We start from the raw sequence: 26,214 nt of genomic DNA on the forward strand, positions 1-26,214 counted from the left end.
GGTCCAACCCATGTGAGACTAGGCTCTAAGGAAAGCTGTCTCGGGTGTGGACCAATCAACTTCAAGGACAGTGCACATTATCAGAGTTATGTTCTTTTGTTTGTATTATGACTGCAGGTATTGCGGTCTATGCAAACATGACTCCTTGTAAAAAGGTGTCAGTTTTCTTGCCAGATAGAAGGGTAAAAAACCAATTATCAATCATAATCATGTTAGAAAAATATGGTTATGTAATATGAAGATGCACCCGGGGGGTAACTGGGCCATGGTGATAGGCTCTGCCGGCCTCAGCCCGCAGCCAATGGGACGTCGAGCCAGGGGCGTGGCCTGTGGTTGCATAGCAACATCTGGAAGGTTCCAGGGGGCGAGGCTGATGATTGGCTGCGTGGTGTCACGTGGGCCAGGTGTTTTAAGGGATGGGGAGAGACAGCTCAGGGTCAGTGTGGAGAGGGGCTGAAGAGGGACCACGTCTGTGCCGCCAGCGGCCACGTGGCAGGCCAGAGGCTGTCTCCCACACACCGTCAACCAGCGGTGTGAGGGAGTGCCACGCTCGGGGAACGAGAGTAACGGGGGGAAAGGGAACCCGGCATGTGAGGGAGCCGTGTAATGAAGAACGAATAAAGAAAAGACAAAAGACACGATATCGTCCGGAGCGGATTTATTACAGTTTCATTAAAAAATGTGAATCATGAAAAAAACAAGATTCAAGATGGATATTTAACATATTTGTACTTAAGATCAAGTTCAAGTTCATGTATTAGGTATAGCCCTGTGAGCCATTCGGCTCTTAAATCGGGTGCAACCGTAACAAACAAAAAACAAAAACATGAACAAGACAACATCTTAAAGTGACTATGTGCAAACAGAAAATCCAAGAAAAGACAGCAAAATATTACAGAAAAATTACCGTACACCATGGTGGTCATGAGGCAGTGCAGTGGCTTCCTGCACGGCACTGTGCACTCAGTGACCTGGGTTCGATTCCCATCCACAAGTAACATCAGTGGTGAGTAATAACTTAACCAGGCCTGGGTTCCCTTCACAAACTTGCACTGACCATCGTGGCGAAATATAGTAAAAAACACAACTCCCATCGCCAACATGGGATGAGGAGCCCTTCAGCCAGCCGTAGATTGACAAGGCTGTAAGTAAAACAACGTGTCAAGAGTGTTAAAGTACCTCGACAATGTCACGGTCTCAGCAAAATGCCCTGGAGCCACCGACTCTAGCAAGATAGGGAGTTAGGTTCTGGTTCATGGTGTATGGCGCTGTTGACAGACAAGGCAGATTACATTGAACGTATTTGTATACTTTTTTTCTGTCAAATGGCCAACATATGAACTGAACGCGACATCACAATCTTCATCTCGGATGTATAATCTATAAACGTGAACAGTTTTTTTTATGAATCTACTATTTAAAATGCAGCCTCGCATACCGTTTGGATAATATGATTGATTTCACCATATTACATCACATATCTAGAAATGTATGTTAAACTTGTTTCGCACCATACATAGCCAACCATGCTCATCGGAGGTGCGGGGAAAGGACAACAAACTATGGGTCTCTGTGGGAGTCTATGGGTCTCTGTGTGAGTCTATGCGTCTCTGTGTGAGTCTATGGGTCTCTGTGTGAGTCTATGTCTCTATGTGTGAGTCTATGGGTCTCTGTGTGAGTCTATGCGTCTCTGTGTGAGTCTATGGGTCTCTGTGTGAGTCTATGTCTCTCTGTGTGAGTATATGGGTCTCTGTGTGAGTCTATGTCTCTCTGTGTGAGTCTATGGGTCTCTGTGTGAGTCTATGTCTCTCTGTGTGAGTTTATGGGTCTCTGTGTGAGTCTATTGGTCTCTGTGTGCGTCTATGCGTCTCCTCTGTATGAGTATATGGGTCTCTGTGTGCGTCTATGGGTCTCTGTGTGAGTCTATGGGTCTCCTCTGTGTGAGTCTGTGGGTCTCCTCTGTGTGAGTCTGTGGGTCTCCTCTGTGTGAGTCTATGGGTCTCTTTGTGAGTCTATAGGTCTCTGTGTGAGTCTATGCGTCTCTGTGTGAGTCTATGGGTCTCTGTGTGAGTCTATGGGTCTCTGTGTGCGTCTATGCGTCTCCTCTGTGTGCGTCTATGGGTCTCCTCTGTGTGAGTCTGTGGGTTTCTGTGGGAGTCTATGGGTCTCTGTGTGAGTCTATGCATCTCTGTGTGATCCTATTGGTCTCTGTGTGCGTCTATGCGTCTCCTCTGTGTGAGTCTGTGGGTCTCCTCTGTGTGAGTCTGTGGGTCTCTGTGTGAGTCTGTGGGTCTCCTCTGTGTGAGTCTGTGGGTCTCCTCTGTGTGAGTCTATGGGTCTCTGTGAGTCTATGCGTCTCTGTGCGAGTCTATGGGTCTCTGTGTGCGTCTATGGGTCTCTGTGTGAGTCTATGGGTCTCCTCTTTGTGAGTCTGTGGGTCTCTGTGTGAGTATATGGGTCTCTGTGTGAGTCTATGGGTCTCTGTGTAAGTCTACATATGTATGTATTTTGAATTATTTCGCATCGTACATAGCCAACCATGCTGTTAACGGAAGTGTGGAGGGGGACAACAAACTAAAGACAAAAATGACGCTGGTCAGTGATGGTTTGTGAAGGCAGGGAGCTTATATTTTTGAGCAGAGTACAGTACAATGGATTTTGCTGCAATACCCTCTTGAAAAGGTCCATCTCGAATAACGGTTATTAATAAAGCTTATGGCGAAATAAGCACGTGGAAAAATTGTTCTGGTTATTTTGAAGTTCTATCGCAAATCCAGTGGCGGCTCCTGCAAAATCTCTCAGGGGGGGCAAATGTCTGGATGATTTATAAGGATAAGGTCCACTCATGCAAAGGATAAATTAACAGCTTAAGTATGTAAAGGCAACTTCACTTCTTTAATATTAATGAAAAATAAAGTGACTCTAACAATACATCTTGTTTGTTTCTATACTCACTATTAATACAATCCACTCAAGTTTCTTTTATTAAAGATTCCACTAGGTGGCGACAAATAAAATTGTTGACTGAAACGTGCTTACGTATGATGACGTAAGCACGTTAGTGCGAGCCCTCCCGGAAGCCATAGAGAATGCATTGCAGCGCCCCCCGTTCGAAAAAAAACATCTTTGAATGTAAGTCTATGGGAACACTCTGGGCGATTTTCAGCCGGAGTGAAATCGCCCAAAAAGAGGCGGTACTCCACAGAACGTAGCATGACGCTGATTGGACTATATCCAGAGGCACAATGACGGCTAGCGTAACTCTGTGGTTGAATGACATTGGTGGTGCGTCGCCCAATCGCCCTAATGAAGAAACCGCCCCTGCGCAAATCTCTCTCGATTCCCTTCATCACTCCGTGAGTGCCTACGCAAGGAGAAGCCCCACCCCCACCACCACCAGCAGCTGCATGGGCAGTGACACGTAGGAGGTCGGCGCAGACGACAACTTCTGTGGATAAACAGAACACACCATGGGGCGGGGGGGGGGGTAAACTATCATCATAACGCTCGTCACCTTCATCAGCTCCGTCATCCACAGCTTCTGCGTAATACATGGCGCTTGGATCACCGCCACCAGCACCAGCCGTTGCATTCCCACTGATGGCAGATTCCAGCTATCAAGTGTGCAGGCAGCACGACTGCACTGGGGATTGTAGGCCAGAGGAGCCCAAGAGCTGAGTTTTACAAAGAGGGGTGTAAATTTAACAAGGCGTCCCCCATGTGTCATTTCATGCACCAAAGCTCGTTAAAAGCCATGCCGTGCCATTTGCATACCTGTACACCCCTTATCAGTGCCGACATATTACAGAGCAATTCAGACCTTATTGGTCACCCCGTGCCCTTATACATATCAACGTTCATCCTAACCAGTCCCATGACAAGGGAGAAACACAAACAAATAGACAAAAACATGTTTTACTCAATTTCCTGCACAAGAATATGGGTAAACCGTATGGGTTGACAGGGATGCATGTGATGGGCACTGAAAATAAGAACCTCAGAGACGCACCCAACGGACGCACTGCGTTGTACTTTACAGACGTCGAGATTCAGGTCAGACAACACGGGAGAAGAGAGGTAGCTATAGATTCTATGCCGCTACGTCAAAATAAGCAGCTTTACCACCTCCAATTAGCATGGTCGGCTTCGTACGGTGCGAAAGTAGTTCAGCATACATATGTAGTGGTTTAACGCGCACCAAGGGGGGGTAATTGTAAACACGTGCGGGTTGGGGACAGTGGGGTCGTATCGGGACATGCTGGTGTAGCTGGGGGGTAATGGCTGGACGGAGACGGCCCGTTAGGCAATTATGGGATGCTGGGCAGTGATTGACCGGTTGTTGTTGTCAGGGACAAGGTGGCGCCTGTAAGTCTGGGAATGGGAACAGGTGGCGGCGGGGGCTGGGGGCGCGGGGCGTTGGGGGGACGCCAGTTAATTAATTGGAAATTAATAGGGACGGGGATAAATACGGGAGATTCAGAGTAAGACGTGGAGTTGTGCTGGGAGCTGGACGGAGATGGTCGGAGCAGAAGAAGAAGATGTGAGAAGAAGTATAGGGTAGCAGTGGAGTAGAAGAAGAAGTATAGGGTAGCAGTGGAGTAAAAGATGAAGTATAGGGTAGCAGTAGAGACAAGGAGGATATGAGAGATAGGTGGAGCCAGGGAAGAAGGGGAGATGAGAAGATGGATAGGCTAGCAGTGGAACGGGAACGAGAGAGACAGTCGGAGTGAGACGGAGAAGCCGAGAAAGAGCGACGGCTGGAGTGAGCCGAGACGGGCGAAGCAGAGAGGAGAGTAGGGAGAGAGAGAGAGACGGAGAGAGAGAGGGAGGAACGGAGCGAGCGAGGCCGGCGGAGCGCGGCGAGCGAGCGGAGAACGAGTGGTGGCGAAATGTGCTGAGTTTGATAAAATAAAGTGACGACAAAAAAATAAGAAGTTGTCCGCGTAAAGTTCAGCACTACACATACATCACCAATGGCAGCAATAATACACCACACATGAAAGGAATACACTTGTACGGGCATGTACATTTGAACTGATCCTGATCACCCCTCAAAGCTTTCTCAGATGTCAGTTCCCGAGTGACCCGCTGTGATGCTAAAGATGCTTGAAGAGATGGTAACAACATACCGATGGCGTGTTCTTGATAGCTGGCATCTGAATTATTTGAAAATGCAATCAGGAGTCTTATCTGTCACCCTTCACCATTCATGACTCAACCGCAGTGCAAAGGACTCCAGTAGAAAATCATGTAACATGTCACAATACGTGCAATGTAATTTCAACACGTCCTCTAAATATCTGGTTATATCAGCAATGGGGGAGTCCTCAGTATGGCAAGATGTTAACTACCTTGCCTGGTATACGGGAGGTCATAGGTTCGATCCCGACCCTGATGCCTGTATATATGGAGTTTTATCATGTCTCTCTTGCCGTGGTCGCATGGATTTTTTATGGGTCCTCCCGTTTTGCCCTCCACATTTGGAAACATGGATTTAGATTACTGAGTATTTGGCTGCAATACATTTCCACATGATAAGCCACTTTACCTATAATTTATGATAGGCTGGTCGCTTCTGATATAGAGTTATGTAGCCCAGGTAGCCTAACCTGGTAAAAAAAAATTATAATATGTTTTCTTCTTAATAAACATCCCTTATTTCCAAGAAGGCCAAATTTGGCCACGCCTTGTAGTATTGTCGATGTAAAAGGCAATCGACAGCACACGGGTAGGACACCACACACCGCCGCCACCCTAAGATTGTGATTGCATAACCACGTGGATGATTCACGTTATCATGTATGTAACGTGTCGTGTCATGCACCGAATGTACAATGCGCGGATTATAGCAGCACAGAAAGACACAGGGCCAGCTGAACCGTGCAACGTTAGTCACCGGTCGAACTGTTGTGGTTGTTTTCTGAGAAATAAACAAAACCCATCAGAATCATCGCTTATTACGGGTGTATCCCTTCATTTGATTACATGACAAACCTTACTAATTTAGCGGCCTGAGAAACGACTGTTTAAGGACGCCTTAGAATTTAAAATTATTAATTACGAAAGGGATGCGTTCTTCATGGCGGACACGTAAGAACTAAATGTCAATCGCAATGGCTTTTTCCATTGAAAGACATACACAATGTCAATCAGAATAGCTTTTCCCGATTGACAGACAGACGAATTGTGAATCTGAATGGCTTTTCCCATTGATATAAAGACGAATTGTCAATCGGAATGGCTTTTCCCATTAACAAACAAACGAAATATATGCAACTGTGTTTGCTTCGAGCATAGCAGTGCCATTACATTGTATTTTCGTGGCACTGGTGAGCTGCGGGCACACCAGGGGCTCACTAGTACCACGAAAATTAAATTTTCACGAAAATGCAATGTAATACCAAGGTTGTTGCCTGATGAAGCTGGTTGTTATAATTACCGGCGAAATGTCAGGGTACTCGAATTGTAAACGTTGTAGTGGGTTTACTCTCCAACACCACACACACAGCAGTTAGTGCTGAACTCAGTAACTAATTGACACGTTTTGTTTAGGTGACAAACTCTTAAAAATTGTAAATGTTGTAGTGGGTTTACTCTCCAACACCACACACACAGCAGTTAGTGCTGAACTCAGTAACTAATTGACACGTTTAGTTTAGGTGACAAACTCTTAAAAATTGTAAATGTTGTAGTGGGTTTACTCTCCAACACACACACACCGGTTAGTGCTGAACTCAGTAACTAATCACAGGGTGACTTGAAGCATGTGACGTTTACTCACCGGCGTAACTGTTTTGGTTGTTATCTGGGAGAGAAAGAAAAAAACATACTCATGAGAATCATCATTTATTACACTGGTCAACAAAAAAAACATTTTTTTCTGGCCTGGACTTTTGCAGCTGTTTTAGACTAATTTCAGGGTGCCGATTCCAATTCTGATCTCAAATTTGCTCTATCATATCTCATTTTTATGCTATCGGCATACCCCATTTTCATTGATTTTACCCGAAATTAACTCTGTCACTTATGATTGCAAGTTGTTGCGAGTCAGTGACTGCTTTAGTGTTAAAACATGGTGCTGTATTTTTAGGATAGTGTGTTTATAATAGAATTTTATGTAGATATCCACATTTATTTAATATTTTTCTTCTGCAGTTTTTATTGAAAATGCAATATTTGATATCTCAAAAAGCTTATGTGATAGACAAAAACTAATGCCAGATTTGGAATCAGCACCCCAAAATCACCTTAGAACCGTTGGAATACCTTATGCCAGAAAAGGTGTGTTGACCAGTGTTATTTGCACGACTCGAATCATTATTGTCATTCACAATCGAGTTGGGCTCCCTCTTGCCAGAACAAACCAAGGAAGCTATATTTGATGAGCTATTTATGACGAGTATAACCTCTAATAATATAATAACGAATGTAATTGCCCATCATATGATGGGTTCATAAAAATTGTATTTAATGAAAATGACGAAAAATTTAACGTAGTATTGAATTTATTTAAGCAAACGTTTCTGTATATATTTTTTATTTGGTTTAAATGGACGATCATCTCCGAAAAAGTTTTCCTTGAGATGAATTTTGTTGAATTGGCACTGTGATGTTGGTTGGAATTTTTTGCATCTTAACAAAGCAGCATAATAATAATGACGAAAATTTAAATGTAGTATTGAATTTATTTAAGCAAACGTTTCTGTATATATTTTTTATTTGGTGTAAATGGACGATCATCTCCGAAACAGTTTTCCTTGAGATGAATTTTGTTGAATCGGCACTTTGATGTTGGTTGGAATTTTTTGCATCTTGACAAAGCAGCATGGTAATAATAATAAAGTTGTCCATGGAAATAAAACCAGGTTCGTTTGTTGAGATAAAGTCCAACGTAGTACTCAAAACCTTGTCCTTGTGACTTATTGACCGCGATAGGAAATAGCAGGAATTATTGGGAAGCCGTCATCGCTGCAGAATGAATGACAATTTCACATCAGATGGTGACAGATCAATTGCTGGGAATGAAGACAATATCTCCACAATTCAATTCTGAAATTGTTTCACCCACAACACAAAAAATTACGGTGCACTTCACGAATCACCAGACACACTTGTGTGCTATTCCACAAAATCCCTTTTTGGGGTTTTAGATTTCTGATCCGCATTTGCAATGGGTTCCCTTTTGTCAGTGGCTTTTCTCATTAACCGACAGACGAAATGCCAATCGGAATGGCTTTTCTCATTGACATACAGACGAATTGTCAATCGGAATGGCTTTTCCCATTAACAGACAGACTCCTAGTATTAGAATAGGTTTTACCCATTCTGGATAGGTTTTCGGGTAAAACCCATTTTTATACTCGGAGTCAGTCTGTCTGCCACCTTTCACCATTGGTGTTAAGGGTACTGCGTCGTTACAAAGTCCATCACCATACTGAATCACTCAACCAAAAGCGGGATTGGATGCTGCCTAATGCAATAAAGGTCAGCCAGTCACTTTCGTACCTCAGGCACCGACCACAACTGAACAGAACTATGCTCGGTACGAAGGGCTCCAGTAGGTAACCACTTTACACGTCACAATGCAATGTAATTTCTCCCACCACAGCGTATCCTGAAAAAAGCTATTTCAGTAGTGGGGTTTCGCAGTATGTTTTCTTATGAACAATTTTTTTCCGTTATTTGCAATACGGCCAAATGTGGCCCATTTACAGCTTGTATTGTTGCCGATACGCGAGGCAATCGAGACAACGCAAAAAATACGAAGCAAATTCTGGAACACGCAATTCACGGGCACAATAATCGTTGCGCATTCCAATACAGCAGTCCCTCTGGTTTACAGTCGTTTAATCCGTTTCATGAAAAACGACAGTGGAACGAAATAACTGTTTAAATATAATTCACTTATGAGTTGAAAAATACGTTTTAAAAAATCCCCGAGTACGATTGAGAGAGCTATTTTCCACCGCCCTACAACAGAGACCGGTTTGTGACCGAAGCCAGTCTAAGTCTCAACGCTCACAAAATGGCGCGTGGCTCAGCACCACTTAACAAGCGCTTGGATTGGTCTAAATTGGCGTTCCGCGTGCATAACGGAAACACAGCGTCCAGGGGCGGTTCCTTCATTAGGGCGATTGGGCGACGCACCACCAATCTCAGCCGTTACTGTGCCTCTGGATATAGTCCACTCAGCGTCATGTCACGTTCTGTGGAGCACCGCCTCTTTTTGGGCGATTTCACTCCGGCTGAGAATCGCCCCGAGTGGCCCCATAGACTTACATTCAAAGATGTTTTTTTTCGAACGGGGGCGCTGCAATGCATTCTCTATGGCTTCCGGGAGGGCTCGCACTAACGTGCTTACGTCATCATACATAAGCACGTTTCAGTCAACAATGTTATTTTTCGCCACCTAGTGGAATCTTTAATAAAAGAAACTAAGTGGATTGTAATAATAGTGAGATAGAAACAAACAAGATGTATTGTAAGAGTCACTTTATTTTTCATTAATATTAAAGAAGTGAAGTTGCCTTTACATGCTTAAGCTGTTAATTTATCCATTGCATGGGTGGACCTTATCCCTATAAATCATCCAGACATGTGCCCCCCCTGAGAGATTTTGCAGGAGCCGCCACTGACAGCGTCACCGTCCATCAAAATTTGTAACGTTAAGTCGAAACCATGGGGGTCCTATGGGATGCGAAATGTTAACCGGAAAAAAAATTGTTAACCGATGTAACCATTAACCGAGGGACTGCTGCACTAAACTCGGACAGCATGTCACGTGGTGTGCCTGCCGCAATGTGAAAACAGCGAACAACCAAGATAACCATCACCGTCTTGCATTGATCCACATTTCTTTTTTTAGGGTAGGCCCTCGTGTTGGTTATAAATGCAACTGTGTTTGCTCCGAGCATAGCAGTGCCATTGCATTGAACAGTGGAACCTCGGTATACGAACGCCTTGGAATGTCGAATTTGGTATACGTCGTATTTTTTCGATAAAAAATATGTCTTGGGATACGACGTCTTGCTTGGGATACGACGCGTTTGCTAGAACTTATAAGGGTCGGTACAGAGCCGGCTCAGCCACTAAGCGACCCTTGCAATTGCAAAGGGCCCCGTGGCCAGCAAAGGGCCCCCTAGAGTCACTGCTAGCGAGTGGGTGAAAAAAATCATACATCAAAGCGGCCTCCAACCAAATTTTGCTTAGGGCCCCCAAAGGTCTAGGGCCGGTTCTGGGTCGGGATGAGTCAACGCGTACAATACCCTCGTATGCCCCGTTCGCGACTGAAACAAAGCGAGAGGGGCGGGGTGGCGTGGGGGAGAGGGGCGGGGGACGTGGGGGAGAGGGGTGGGGGAGAGGGGCGAGGGACGTGGGGGAGAGGGGCGAGGGACGTGGAGGAGAGGGGCGGGGCGCGTGGGAAGGAAGGGGCGGGGAGCCCCGGGTCGAGGCGCGCGCGACGTGCGGGGTTGAGGCACGCCACGTGACCAGCGCAGCTGGCAGCAGCGCTGGTCACGTGGCTTCTGTATGCATTTTAGTAATTAGTGTCTAAATTGTTTTATACCATATAAAATATCATTTATTTTCCTCTGGAACGGATTATTTCCTTTCCCTTTATTTCTTATGGGAAAAATTCGTTTGGTATACGTCATTTTCGGTATAAGTCCTACCTTCTGGAACGTATTCCGAGGTTCCACTGTATTTTCGTGGCACTGGTGAGCTGGAGGCATACCAGGGGCACACCAGAGTCACGAAAATAGCGGGTTTCCTCTCCAACACACACACACCAGTTAGTGCTGAACTAAGTAACTAATTGGCACATTTTGTTTACGTGGCAACCCCTTACTGATTGTGAATGTTGTAGTGGGTTTACTCTCCAACACACACAGACACCGGTTAGTGCTGAACTCAGTAACTAATCACAGGGTGAGTTGAAGCATGCGATGTCTACTCACCGGCGTAACTGTTGTGGTTGTTATCTGAAAGAGAAAAAAAACATACTCATGAGAATCATCATTTCTTATTTGTGCCACACCACACAGAGCGGGATCGACAACAAGAGCCACTGTTGTACTGTATTATGGTTGAATGTCTATGCTCCCTACCTTCATCAACCGGCACTGACCAGCGTGGTGAAGGGTAGTCAACTAACTCCCATGACCCATAAGGCATGGCGAGGCCCTCTTCCAGCGTTAGATATAAATATATGTTACCAAGGCCGTAGCCATGGAGTCAATATTGGGGGGGACCAAATCTTACAGCGGGTCTGGGGTCCCCCCCCCAGAAAAAAATATAAATTTGAAACGAATTTCCTGATTAAAAAATAAAAAAAGTTCACTAACACGTGGGATTGACTTTTTATTTATTTTTTACAATAATATTACATTGCTCAGTTTTTTCTTTTTTACCTTTTCTTATTTCATTGTATGTAATGGCAGAGATTAGGGATTAATAAAGTACAACCATAACCACAATCATATCAACAGAAATCTATTTTATAGCAATATATCGGGGGGACATTTTGTATGTTACATACATATATAGATGCCCTTCTGCGGCCGTCTGAAACGCTCTTCCTTCCCATATTATGAAGCCACTGGGAGCTATGCACTTTTAAATCATCATCTAGATTGAAAATTCACGTCTTGAGAACTGCTTTTTGCGCTTAGTTTGTTCTTTTCCCGCACCTCCGATTAGCGGAGTTGGCTAAGTACGGTACGAAAGAAGTCCAATATTCATACGTACATAGACTCACACCGGCACATAGACTCACACAGAGACCCATAGAATCACACAAAGCCCATCACCATACTGAATCACTCAACCAAAAGCAGGCTTGGATGCTGCCTAATGCAAGGTCAGCCCGTCACTTTCGTACCTCAGGCACCGACCACAACTGAACAGAACTATGCTCGGTACGAAGGGCTCCAGTAGGTAACCACTTTACATGTCACAATGCAATGTAATTTCTCCCACCACAGCGTATCCTAAAAAAATCTGGCTATTTCAGTAGTGGGGTTCCACAGTATGTTTTCTTATGAACAAAAAATCTTCCGTTATTTTCAATACGGCCAAATGTGGCCCATTTACAGCTTGTATTGTTGCCGATACGCGAGAATCCACTAAGCCGAGCCAGCATTACACACAGCGTTTACAGAGGCTTAGATCACCAAAACTATATGGAAAGTAAATACAAGCAATCTGTAACCATTTTGGAATACCACAACAACTTTTGCGTTTTGAGATATTTATCCAGTTTCTTCCCTATTCACTATATCTGTGAGTTGACATATTGGAATAGTTTCATATTCATATTATTAATAGAAATATAAAAAAAAAATCCTGGCAATGTGAACTACACTTTTGCAAGGCAAAGCCTTAAGGAAAATTTCGGCTCATGCGTCAAAATGAACTTTACGTGTTTAGAGTATTTGTCTGCTTTAAATGTCTGCGTGATAAGCCACCACTTCGTTGAACTATCATTCGTGATGGCAAGGTCGCTTCTGAAAAAAAGCTACATAGTTCAGTGGGGCCTTACCTGGTAAAATAAAAAAATATATTTTTAAAAATAGTTTTTAGTCTAAGAGCTATGCATAATCAGTTGTCGCATGCACTTTTGTGTGGGGAGACTACCATCGGCCTCGGAACGTGCCGGACATGTGGTGTCCGTGCGCAACGCGATGTTGCTCACGTCGTTGGGAAACTGGATGTCAGTCGTGGCGGAGATCCAGCGCTTGAATGCAGATACGCGCGTGAACACGGACGGCTTCATCGAGGTGTTACAGATTTCCGGGCCGAAGCTGGTGATGCCGTAGACCATCCACTTCGTGTCTGTCCGACAGTTGAGCGGCCCTCCCGAGTCGCCCTGGATGGATGTAACGATTTAGGCACACGGGATTGTGTCAGGTCATTTCTTTCTTTTTTATCGTCCGAAATTTTGCACTCAGACACGTGTGTTTGAGAACAAGTCGAAAGGATGGTATGCTGACATTAAATGCTGCGATGTGATTTGCGATCCAATGCGAAAATTACAAACCAGCAAAGTGTAACGGCACTCCAGCACACAGCATGCATATTAACACGTAGACCTATCGGGTGGTCTTGTTTGATTCTTTCGGTAAAGTCACGTAGAAGGAAAATAATAAAATAATAAAAAATAAAACATAATAAAATACAATTCTCACGACGTTTCGGCCACAACGCAAGCAGCCGTCCTCAGGTGAAGAACAGGTCTGTCAGAAAGACAGCGTCTGAATGAACACCACGAAGCTTGGCAGCGTATATTTAAGCTGGGTTAGAGGAGGAAGGGCGCCTTTACAAAGGAATTTAAATATCAACAGAGGAATTTAGCATATTTATGAAAATGCAGATATGGGATTAGTCACTACTTGTGGAATGCGTAGGAGGTGGGGGGGGGTCTCAAATTCATATTATGGCTGCTGCAGCTCCTTACTATTAAAATTCCTTCCCTTTATTACTGTTAACCATACTTCCTCCCTTTGTTGCTGCTAATCCTACATAATGCACTGGCATAATATGACTTTGAGACCCCCCTCACCTCCTACGCATTCCACAAGTAGTGACTAATCCCATATCTGCATTTTCCATAAATATGCTAAATTTATCTGTTGATATGCAAATCAATTTGTCAAGGCACCATTCCCCCTCTAACCCAGCTTAAATATACGCTGCCAAGCTTGGTGGTGTTCATTCAGACGCTGTCTTTCCGACAGCCCTCTTCTTCAACTGAGGACGGCTGCTTGTGTTGTGGCCGAAACGTCGTGAGAATTGTATTTTATTATGTTTAATTTTCATTACTTTATTATTTCCCTTCTACGTGACTTTACCGAAAGATCCAAAAAAATTAATCCCTGCAGTCACGAAAGTTTTAAATCGAAATCTATCGGGTGGTCTTCGCACCTGTGATGACATCACCTTTACTCCTCTATTTAAGACCTAAAGACAGGAAGACGTCTTTATAATTCTGGCAAAAATCGCATGACGAGGCTGGTTATAGTTGTTGCAATCACCAGAGAAACGTCGCGGTACCCGAATTGTAAATGTTGTCGATTTACTCTCCAACACACAACTGGTGTGCTGAAGAAGTAACCAAGCGATACGTTTTGGATCAAGTGACAACCCCTTCCTAATTGGGCTGTGTGTCGGGGTGGTGGCATGTTTAAAGACGCATTTATATGTACGGGATCTGACCCACACAAAAAGTTGTTATGAGTAAGCACATTTAATTTAAATGGGGGAAGCAGGTATACAGTAGGTGTCGAAGCGAGTATGTGATTCTTCGTGTGGGTCTTGTGGTTAAGCGATTTCATTGTTCCCCCGCATGATTGTAGAGGTATCTGAGAGTTCCTTTAGTCTGGGAAGGAAAGTAGAAAATGATCTCGGTGATTCATTCTCAGCATCTAAGGATCGATGTCAATTCTACAATGGGAAAAATAACTTCCCGTTGTAGCATTCAAAGGGTGAAATATGTTGCGCTTTTTTTGTGCCGTACGTAGCCAGCCATGCTAATTGGAGGTGCGCGGAAGCGGTGTGGGAAATATGTTATTTATAGACACCAAAATGTGGCGTTGTGTACACAAGATTGGTGCACTTAGCACGCTGTGTAGGACGCATATCACCACACCGTGTAAGCAGTGCACCTGGAATTTTTTAAAAAGATTAAATAAATAGTCTTAATAGTGGCCGTGTTATAAAGAAGGTTCAGATGTGCATTTGCATTATAGCATGTGCGATGCGAGGCACAATGGGAGGTCCATTCCTACTATCACAATCTCACCTTGTCCTGTCTGAAAAAAATTCCGCATGCAGTTTAATTATTTCTCACATTTGCGTTTCCAACTTGCGTGCACTTTTACGTTAGACGGTTTTACCATCACCGCACAGGAAGCGTTACAATTGCAGGGCTCTGTGTTACCGTGATACCGCATGCATGCATGTGTAATAAAGGACTCTTTCACTGTCTGTCTCCGTTGTCCTTTATTTGGGTTCGTACAACTTCGCCCCGCACGGCGCCTCGCTCAGAGCCTTCTCCACCTCCTGATCGGCAGCCCTTCTGCTGCCGTCGCTCATGTAGCCTTTTCTGCTGGCTCCCGATGCAGCTCCGCTGCTGGCTTTCCTCTCAGCCTCTCCGCCCGATCTGCAGCCTCTCGGCTGCTCTCCGTCTCCCCCGTGCCCCGGACACCGCTGGCCAACGGTGCCGAGTCCCGTCCTGTGGCGATCACGCCACTTTCCACCCCCTGCCCTGCGTGGCCTCCTCCTGTCTTTATTCTTACACTCTCCTCTCGTCTCTTCCGGTTCCCGCCCTTAAGAGCTCTCCCTTCTCCCCACGTGACCCAACTCCTCCCCCCTGTTACGCCATAACCGCGAGGCCGTTTACGCTCGCATTACACTTGTATGCACGCTCACGCACCTGGCAGGTTGAGTGCTGAGCATCGCCGGCACACACCATGCTTTCCGTCACGAGAGAGCCCCACCATTGTTTCCTGCTACAGGTGTCATAACTGAGGACGGGCAGAGCGACCTCCTGCAGAACCCATGGGAGCATGCCGTTCGCTGAGAAAGACACAGTGGGGGGGTGGGAGGGCAGACAATCAGATGTGTCGTGGTATATGCAACTCCATAACAGCGGTGGGGAATCTACACACCTTGGGCTGGATAGGGCCAGCCACTTAACGTCACGTGACTTGCAGGCCACATGAAGGATGCCAATTTGAAAGGGCCCAGTAAAAACACATTCGTCCATCCATTGTAAGCATCTTAATTGGTAACACTTTATATAAGTAGGTTTTTACCCTTTTAAACTGGTACAAAACTGACACCTTTATTCAAGGCATCATGTTTGCAATAACCACAACACTAGTAGTCAAAAAAGCAAACAAAAAGAAGCAACTCTGATAATGATAATAATATGCACTGTCCTATTATTATCATTATCAGAGTTGCTTCTTTGTTTTGCTTTTTTGACTGCTTGTGTTGTGGTTATTGCAAACATGATGCCTTGTATAAAGGTGTCAGTTTTTGTACCAGTTTAAAAGGGTAAAAACCTACTACTATATTTTGCCACTGGTAAAAAGAGATCTCATAGTGGTAACACTTTTTCAAACTTTAGCGCCACGGTGGCTAGGAGATGTTAACTACCTCGACCACTATGCAGGAGGTCATGGGTTCGATTCTGACACTGACGCCTGGTGCATATTTATAGTTTGCATGTCTCTCTCTCCCCGTGGTCGCGTGGGTTTTTCTCCGGGTCCTACGGTTTTTCCTCCCACATTTAGAATAATGCGTTTAGAGTATCTGGCTGATATAAATGTCCACGTGATGAGCCACTCTGTTGAGCTATCATTTGAGGCCAGGTCGTTTCTGAAAAAGAGCTACATAGCTCAGTGGGCCTCAACTGGTTAAATATAAACAAAACAGTTGAATAGTTTTAATAGCTCACATATTGTCCCAAAGTAGTTTTAAATACACCGCCAGCGTATACCACGCTCGTGTGATTCAAGTTTGGAGTTTACTAAAGTGGGGTAGCCCTGATAGGCTCACAGCGATGACATCACCTTTGGGCTACTTAAGCCCGGAAACAGGAAGACTTCCTCACAATTCTAGCAAAATCACCCGATGAAGCTGGTTGTTATCGCTGTGGTTGTAAATGTTGCTGTGGGTTTACTCTCCAACACACAACCGGTGTGCTAATATAGTAACTAATTGGCACATCTTCTTGGTTCTTTCGGTAAAGTCACGTAGAAGGGAAGTAATAAAATAATAAAAATAGAAACATTATAAAATAATTCTCATGACGTTTCGGCCACAACGCAAGCAGCCGTCCTCAGGTGAAACCAGGTCTTTTATTACTTCCCTTCTACGTGACTTTACAGAAAAGAACCAAGAAGATGAATCCCTGCAGTCACGAAAGCTTTAAATCGAAATTTAATTGGCACGTTTTGTTAACGTGACAATACCTTGCTAGTTGGCTGTGTAGGATGGTGGCGGGTTTAATGAAACGTTCATATTTACGCGATGTAACCCGAAAAAACCCTCTATTATGGATAAAATTGGTCGCAAAAGCCCCGACTGAGTGGTAAACTGGCTAACCCATATTGAGTATATTTAGTATACTGATGATACTATGTAGTTTATACTTTAGTTGTTTACGTGGTGGTTTAGTTACTGCAGCTACATACTATTAACATTCCTTCCCTTTATTAATGTTACCCCTATCCCCTCCCTTTTATGCTGATAATCCTGCATAATGCACGGGCATAATATGACTTTAAACCCCCCGCCAAACCTCCTACGCATTTCACAAGTAGTACTAATCGCATATCTGCAATTTCCCATAAATATGCTAAATTCTCCTTGATATGCAAATTATGTCAAGGCGCTCTTCCCCCCTCCATCCCAGCTTAAATAGACGCTCCAAGCCTGGGGTGTGTCATTCAGACTCTGTCTTCTCGACAGACATGTTCTCCACCTGAGGGCGGCTGCTTGCGTTGTGGCCGAAACGTCGTGAGAATTATTTTTTTATTTTATTATTTTATTCTTTTCATTCTACGGGACTTTACCGAAAGAACCAAGAAGATAACACATTTTATTCAAGAAAATAATGCGTCGACTCATGTCGACGTGCTAAATTGAGGTACAGGAACACCCCTACTTACAAACGAGTAAGGTTCTAGAGGTCTGTTCGTTAGTCAATTTGTTTGTAATTTCAACTTTACTCTTGTTGATTCCAAACACGCTGTATGGGATGTACACTAATAACGGCGAATGGCTTTAAAAGTTGTCTAATCTCCTGTAGACGTAGATGCCACTGTTTCTTCCCATTCTGCAGATGCAGATGCCACTGGTTCTTCATGTTTTGCAGAAGTAGATGCCACAACCGCCATCTATTTCCCGGCAGTTGAACTTACAACTCTCGGTCTGAACAGCTGCAATGGGACAACTGAGTCAACACATGGCCCCGCAATAACCTCTTGATCACATCTCATGAGAGAAAGCCTTCTCCCAGAGGTCGCAACCGGGTACCCGATACCCGTACCCTACCCGATACCCGGCTACCCGTACCCGGCTGGGTATGGGTACCCGTTTGCGACCCTGGTGCGGCCGGGTACGGGTACGGGTAAGGAATCAAAACCCGTTTGCAACCTCTGCCTTCTCCACACCACCCCCTCCCCTTTGGCCCTGCTGATGTTACCACCATTTACCGGATGGACACTGCAGTTTGTAGGGTGTGATGATGTTTTCCCGCACTCACTGTAAAGCCTCCCCCAACCGGTAGCGTAGCAAGACTGCCAACTCTGCAGGACCCAGTCAGCACCGGGCAGTGCAGCCACCTGTACAGTGTTGCTCAATGACACTGGGGCAGCGAGCTTTATCAACGCGATGTCAAACCTGCAAAATAGTCAATGCGGTGGCATGCCATGCAATTACACAATTGGGATGTATCTATGTATGTACTTTTTTGCCCCGTACGTAACCAACCGTGGGTATTTGTGCGAGTCTGTGGGTCTCTGCTGCGTCAGTCTATGAGTCTCTGCTATGTGAGTCTATGGTTCTCTGTGTGAGTCTATGGGTATCTGCTGTGTGAGTCTATGGGTATCTGCTGCGTGAGTCTATGGGTCTCTGTGTGAGTCTATGGGTCTCTGTGTGAGTCTATGGGTCTCTGTGTGAGTCTATGGGTCTCTGTGTGAGTCTACGGGTCTCTGCTGCGTGAGTCTATGGGTCTCTGTGTGAGTCTATGGCTCTCTCTGTGAGTCTATGTGTGTGAGTCTATGGGTCTCTGTGTGAGTCTATGGGTCTCTGTGTGAGTCGATGTATGTTGAACTTCTTTCACACCATACGCATCCAGCCGTGCTAATCGTAGGTGCGGGGGGAAGGACAACAAACTAAATGCTGCCTGATGATGCTGTTTATTTCTCGTAGCAGGATGCCGGAACCAATGGTCAAATGTCGTGGATGGCTCTCCAGAATACCAGTGCGCTGAAGCAGTAAAGATGGGCACGTTTGCTCACGTAACAGCTTAATTACTTCGCTGTGTTTGATCGGTGAGATTGTATACGACAAACGTTGTATGCACACACCATGTGACCCACAATATCAATAATGAATATAGGAAAGTATTCCATAATCCATGCATATTTTCTTTCTTGTATTTCCCCCCCCCCCCCCAATTGTATCCCAATTGTTAAGTATGCTTTCAGTATTTTCAGAGCAAACATTCTCGTTTGTAAATTGCTGAGGGATGCCACGGTGGCGAGATGTAAAAATTTCTCGCCTGGTACACAGGAGATCGTGGGTTCGATCCTGACCCTGACGTCTGCTGTATATGTGGAGATTGCGTGTCTCTCTCCGCGTGGTCGCGTGGATTTTTATCCGGGGTTCTCCAGTTTTTCCCTCCACATTTAGAATCAACTTCATGCGTTGAGAGTATCTGGCTGATATTAATTTCCACACGATGATGATGATAAGACACTTTAGTAGTCGGTTTTTACCCTTTTAAACTGGTACAAAACTGACGACACCTTTATTCAAGGCATCATGTTTGCAATAACCACAACACAAGTAGTCAAAAAAGCAAACAAAAAGAAGCAACTCTGATAATGATAATAATGTGCACTGTCCTTGAAGTTGATTGGTCCACACCCGAGACGGCTTTCTTTAGAGCCTAGTCCCCATTGGTGTTGGACCAGATGACACCAGAAGGCGTACAACTCATAAGACACTTTGTTCAACTATCATTTGTGATAGGTCACTGCATAAAATATAGCTACCTTGGTCAGTGGGCGTTATCTGGTAAATAAAAATAATTGTTTTTTTTGTTTATCGATTCAGATATCACAACACAAGTAGCGACACCACTCTGCATTTGGATTAATGTTCAGTTCTTTTTTCAAATCTCAGGTCTGGAATAATCCAAATTAAGTGCAATCCTAAACTTGAGAAAATTAAGTGTGTGTGTATACAATCACTGGTGACAAAAGCTGAGACCCCTCCCATCACCAGATGTTTTTTTATCCTTTATATTAAGTTCGCTTGCTTGCTTAGGACCGTGCAAATCTTTCGGTCGTTTTTTAACCCACTTCCCGTGATCCAATCGATCTGACATTTTGCACACAGACTCGTTGTGCGTGACAATGCATTTTCGTGAAAAAGAATTTCCAAAATTTTACACTGTTTAGGGAAATTTTTTAAAATATTTAATTACCAATTGTTTAATGCTGCCAGACAAACATCTGACCCATAGGTGACAGCCATCTCAAGCCAGAGGACGAGAGGACTCTAGCCGCCCCGATGCCACGCATATAAAGGATTTATAGTGAAAAACTTTGTTTTTACGGGTTAATTTTTATCACGTTTAATCACCGGTTGAAACCCAATAATTAAATCCAGGATCTTCACCCGACCACCTCTGAGCGTGACAGTACTTACCCGTGTTCTGGGAAGTCTGGATTCCATGAGGGGTGTATGATGAAAAGGCTGATGGAGGAAACGATTTCTCCAACTTCATGTGTTGCCAAATTCTGCTTTCCCAGCCACACCTTGTTTATCGTGTTGTTACTTGAAGCATGGGAGAAAATAGCGAGAGGGGGGGGTGAACATCATTCATTGGAGATAGCAAGAGTGTGTGTGAATGGTGAAACATCTCGATTTAAAGCTTTCGTGACTGCAGGGATTCATCTTCTTGGTTCTTTCGGTAAAGTCACATAGAATGGAAATAATAAAATATTATATTATTTTATTATGTTTTTATTTTTTTATTTTATTATTTCCATTCTACGTGACTTTACCGAAAGAACCAAGAAGATGGTGAAACATCATTCGCAATATTCATCATAATGGTTTTTTGGGTTAGGTCGCGTAAGTATAAATGTGTCGTTGAACCCGCCACCACCCGACACAGCCAATTAGTAAGGTTTGTCAGGTAAACAATATGTGCCAATTCGTTACTAGTTCAGCACACTGGTTGTGTGTTGGAGAGTAAACCCAAAGCAACATTTACAATTCGAGTATCGTGACATTTCGCTGGTAATCAAATCCAGCATCATCGGGCAATTTTTCCAGAATTGTCGGGTGGTGGCGCGTTAATTGCACATTTATATTTACGCGATCTAACCCAAAAAAAACATTGTTATGAGCAATATTCGTCGCTAAAGCCGACGTGTCAAACTGACCATTGGATATACATAGAGAGAGGTTGTGATTGGTGAACATCATTGGAGGTATAGAGAGGGTGTGAATGGTGAACATCATTAGAAATACAGGAGCACAACTATGGTTTTGGGTATATTTGTGGGTGTGTGGGGGTATGTGTGTATGTGGGGAGCGGTAGTGTAGCGGTCAGCTCACTGCGCTACGAACCCGGCGACTCGAATTTGATTCCCGCTCACGGCCACCACCGGTGACGAATATTTGAACCGGTCCTGGGCCTCCCCTAGGTCGACTCAGCCTCAAACGAGTAACTGGTGTGGTGTGTGAACATCGCCACTGGGGAGACAAAGGCGGCCGGGCGTGGTGAATCCAAGTCTCGGGCGAAGCTGGGTAGGAAAGCTAGTAGTGTATATCCTAACATTGTATTATGTACGGAGGTTAAACACAACCATAGTCATTTCAGTCAAGGTGAGTTGAGAGACAGGATTCGGTGGTTGGGGAGGGGGGACACAGTCGGCTCTTGAATGGTGAACATCATTGGCTGAATGTCCCCGCACCTAAACGCGACGTCGCATGGTCAGGCGTAGGCCGGGTGTTGTAGGCTGCTTTGTCGGGAACACATTCCTGCGGAGGGAGCTGGTAGGAACATTGGGTTGCTCGGTCAATGGCCAGGGTCAACGGCAGTGTGGTGTATTCCGCAAATATGGCCGACTCTGAGGGCGGGCACAAGCCGGCGTGAGTAGGTTGAACGTTTAAGGACACTATTGGGTGACCAGCCCAGCCCAGCCCCACCCAGAAAAGTTAAGGAACAATGTTTTGCGGGTCTGCACTAGGTGAGAGCTACTCGTTAACTGAGCCTCTCATACGGTAAAACCTTTGTCTGGGCAAGCGTCATGCACGCTGGTCATACGCGTCTCAGCCGTACAGGTTCTTTCAAGTCGCGATTGCCCGTTCGACCTCCGAATTTCGTTCGGTTTCCGGGGCAAAAAATGTTCGGAAATATCGTTCGAACACCGATTTGTTCGAGTCCTGGTGCGTTCGATCTCCGAGGTTCTACTGTTTATTAAGAAAAAGTTATTTTTTTAAATATATATACATTAAATATTCAGATTATAATTCTGACAACCGAACCTGTAGCAGTGCGCGGCCGTCATCACCCACTGCGCATCTATGAGCGATCCCCCGCACTTGTGATACCAAGAATTCACGGAGAAGAACAGCACAGACACCTGCATTCACACACGGCCAGAGGCAGGCATGGAAGGAGGGGGGGGGTGTGCAGAGAAAGATGTCAACTTTCGTCACATTTCTTGTAATCTACAGGGGGTGCGAAAGTAGGTTAAGTGATCTTCTTGGTTCTTTCGGTAAAGTCACGTAGAATGTAAATAATAAAATAATAAAAATAAAACATAATAAAATCATTCTCACGACGTTTCGGCCACAACGCAAGCAGCCGTCAGAGTCATTCAGACTCTGTCTTCTCGACAGACCTGCTCTCCACCTGAGGACGGCTGCTTGCGTTGTGGCCGAAACGTCGTGAGAATTATTTGATTATGTTTTATTTTTATTATTTTATTATTTCCATTCTACGTGACTTTACCGAAAGAACCAAGAAGATGAATCCCTGCAGTCACGAAAGCTTTAAATCGAAATTTAGGTTAAGTGATTCAACGATGTTCTTGCTTAATTCAAAACTATAAACGTTGGGGTTGTTTGGGGACGCCACAGTTGCCACAAGCGCTCGCGAACAACCCCTAGTATATAATAGTAGTATATAGTAGTGTATATCTACACTCAAATCTGGCTGTGACGGTCCCACCTGATGACGGAGACTTGTGTTGCCTCCGAAACGTCGTGATTTTATTATTTTATTTTTATTCATTTTTATTTCATTTGTTTACCTACATGGTGACTTTACCGAAAGAACTACGAGTATGAATCCGTGACGCCGCTTACCTGCCATGGCCACGCATGTGGAGTGGCCTCCTGACCATTCACAATGCGGCCCCTGGGTGCGACAGGGGTCCCTTGGACGGCCGAGATGTATGCTGCGGCATGCAGACAAACAAAGACAAAGTTCCACCATATAGCCTGAACAGACTGTCGGGGCAAGTTTCGTTAGCGACTAGCACCTATGAAGGCCGGCATGGCAATGCTTACACATTGCGCCAGGTACTCATTTGAGGCCGAGTCGACCTAGGGGAGGCCCAGAACTGGTTAAGATGATCTTCACTGGAGTTGGTGGCCGTGAACGGGAATCGAACTTGGGTCGTAGCCGGGTTCGTCGCGCAGCGTAGCACTAACTGCTATACTACCGCTCCCCACCAAACAAACGCAGACACACACACAAGCCGCATGGGTGGAGGTTGCGGGGGTGGGGGGCACGGGGAGGGCGGGGGGTGAAATGCCCGCCCAAACGGGACACCTTTATTAAGTTATTATACTGGTAGGAACGAAGTGGACCAGACCACCAATAGATTAATGTGTCCGTCCGTCCGTCCATCCGTCTGTCCGTCTGTCCGACAAGATGGCCGCCCGCTCCCCCTGCGATCTGTGAACTAAACAAGATGGCCGTCGCTTCCGGCGCCTCACGGCGAAACTTTAAATTTCGCTTCAAATTTACTTTACTGAAACGCAGCACGTTTTTTTAACACAGAGACAAGATACATTTATTAACACAGAGACGAGATACATTTAATCGCCTTATTTGTGCACGAAAAGCACGGCGCGAGGCCTAGTGCGGCAGGCTTCGCGAGGCCTAGTGCGGCAGGCTTTGCAAGGCCTACTGCAGAAAAGGCATCGCGAGGCCTACTGCAGAGAAGGCTTCGCGACGCCTACTGCAGAGAATGCTTCGCGAGGCCTAGTGCAGAAAGCTTCGCTAAGTCTACTGCAGAGAAGGCTTTACGAGGCCTAGTACGGCAGGCTTCGCGAGGCCTAGTGCGGCAGGCTTTGCGAGGCCTACTGCAGAAAAGGCATCGCGAGGCCTACTGCAGAGAAGGCTTCGCGAGGCCTACTGCAGAGGCTTCGCGAGGCCTAGTGCAGAAGGCTTCGCTAAGTCTATTGCAGAGAAGGCTTCGCGAGGCCTAGTGCGGCAGGCTTCGCGAGGCCTAGTGCGGGAGGCTTCGCGAGGCCTAGTGCAGAAGGTGGTGGTCAATTAATCTCAGATGTGATCGTTTGGAAATGAAAGACTACGAGTCTTTAAATCTCACAGCGTTTCTTGTCAAAACAAACACTTTTAATTAATGTTACACTAGAATACACTAATTTATTCTTTAACTCCTCTATACCCGGTCGATATCCCTGTACCGGTACTAAGTATTATTCCTACCAGCCCACCCCGCAGGGTCCTGTTCAGTAGTTTACAATCATGATCATAATTTAATTAATTACATGCACCACGTGGTTATTCCTAATGTGAGGGACAAAGCGAACACCCCTGCCCGCCTGCATATGACGTCACAAACTTCGCCTGTGATGTCACAATGGGGAGGGGGGGGGGACGTTGCAAGCAGCATTGCAGAGTTTCGCTGTTGCCCAATTTACTTGGGCGTCTCTACGATTCGTACAAAAAAATTAACTCGACTTAGATTTGCAAAAATCGATAACATTAAGAAAAGGGTTTTTTTTTTATTTTAAGTGCACTGATACTTGCATTCTCTTTGTGCTGTTCACCTTTCGGCATTCTCTGGCTTAACACGGATAGTGAGATAAGGGCATAAAGAAAGCTGGTGCACACCAATCAGTTTCAAACACAATGCATACGTAATTATCAGAGCATGTTTTGCCCCAAGTGTGTTTGGTTAATGCAGACTTGATGCCTTGGAAAAAGTTGTTGTTTGAACATATTAACACTGGTTTTATTGCCAAAAAGGGTTAAACCTATTATAATTTTTTCATCATCTTGGATAATGTCAAAAAAGGTCCCATATATATACTGTATATTGTCAATGATTGATGGACTTAGGACGGCCAGTCAATTAAGAGTCCAACCAGCAAAAGGGCATCATCGGCGATGCCGAAGTGTGTCTGCAGGCAGTACATGAAGACACAGTGTATCGATGATGTCTAAAGCGGCTGATCATTGACAAGCAACGACCGAGTGCTTACCACAAAACAAGTATAACCCGTAAAAACAAAGTTTTTCACTATAAATCCTTTATATGCGTGGCGGCTAGAGTCCTCTCGTCCTCTGGCTTGAGATGGCTGCCACCTATGGGTCAGATGATTGCATTGCACCATTAAGCAATTGGTAATTAAATATAATATTTTTGTCCTAAAAGGTGTAAAATTTTGGAAAAAAATTTCAAGAACATTAATTGTCACGCACAATGAGTCTGTGTGGAAAATGTCAGCTCGATTGGATCACGGGAAGTGGGTTAAAAAACGACCGAAAGATTTGCACGGTCATAAGAAAGCAAGCGAACTTAATATCAAGGATTTAAAAAAGTCTAAAGCTGCCAAGAGGTAATTTACAAATAGCCACGACCGTGGTCTCAGCGGAATGGGGAACTCAGTTTTCAGACTGGATAGGGCTGAAGCTTATTGAGCTCTCGACAGCGCAGAGCTGAGCTCACACTCAATGACTCTGAAGTCCGTGCAATAAGTGATTCCCTAGCACGCCCGAGTGCTTGACGCCTCATATGCGGTCTTTGACGATATTGGTGACCGCTTCTTACCTGAATACGCGTAGTATACCGTGTCACGTCTGGATGAACATGCCAGAGTAGGCTCCAGCTCACATCTCACACGGTGGCGATATGGTATACAGGAGGCTCGTGGGTTCGATCCTGACCCTGATGTCTGCTGTACATTTGCAGTTTGCGTGTTTCTCTCTATCCCCGTGGTCGCGTGGATTTTTCCCCCTGGTCCTCTGGTGTTTGCCCTCCACATTTAGAATCAACGTCACGCATTCAGAGCATTTGGCTACTGCTATACATTTCCACCAGACGATAAGCCAACTTCGTTGAGCTATAATTTGTGGTGGCCAGGTCGCTTGAAGAATAACTACATAGCTCAGTGGGGCCTTACCCACTAGCAAACAATTATAAT

At 45.0% G+C, this 26,214-nt stretch overlaps 1 protein-coding gene across 1 annotated transcript; it reads right to left on the bottom strand.

The window, feature by feature from the left end:
* Nucleotides 1-3,364: 3,364 nt before the first annotated feature.
* LOC144953420 (chymotrypsin-like elastase family member 2A) lies at nucleotides 3,365-24,847 on the bottom strand. Its single transcript, XM_078883996.1, has 11 exons — nucleotides 24,838-24,847; nucleotides 23,122-23,213; nucleotides 22,297-22,394; nucleotides 20,446-20,574; nucleotides 18,272-18,408; nucleotides 15,431-15,573; nucleotides 12,692-12,865; nucleotides 10,956-10,979; nucleotides 6,782-6,805; nucleotides 5,897-5,920; nucleotides 3,365-3,448 (listed from the first exon to the last, which is right to left on the bottom strand). The coding sequence occupies exons 1-11, from the start codon at nucleotides 24,845-24,847 to the stop codon at nucleotides 3,365-3,367; spliced, it is 939 nt and encodes a 312-aa protein (XP_078740122.1).
* Nucleotides 24,848-26,214: the final 1,367 nt, after the last annotated feature.

The sequence above is a fragment of the Lampetra fluviatilis genome, chromosome 76, assembly GCF_964198595.1.
Source record: "Lampetra fluviatilis chromosome 76, kcLamFluv1.1, whole genome shotgun sequence".
Classification (NCBI taxonomy): Eukaryota; Metazoa; Chordata; class Hyperoartia; order Petromyzontiformes; family Petromyzontidae; genus Lampetra; species Lampetra fluviatilis.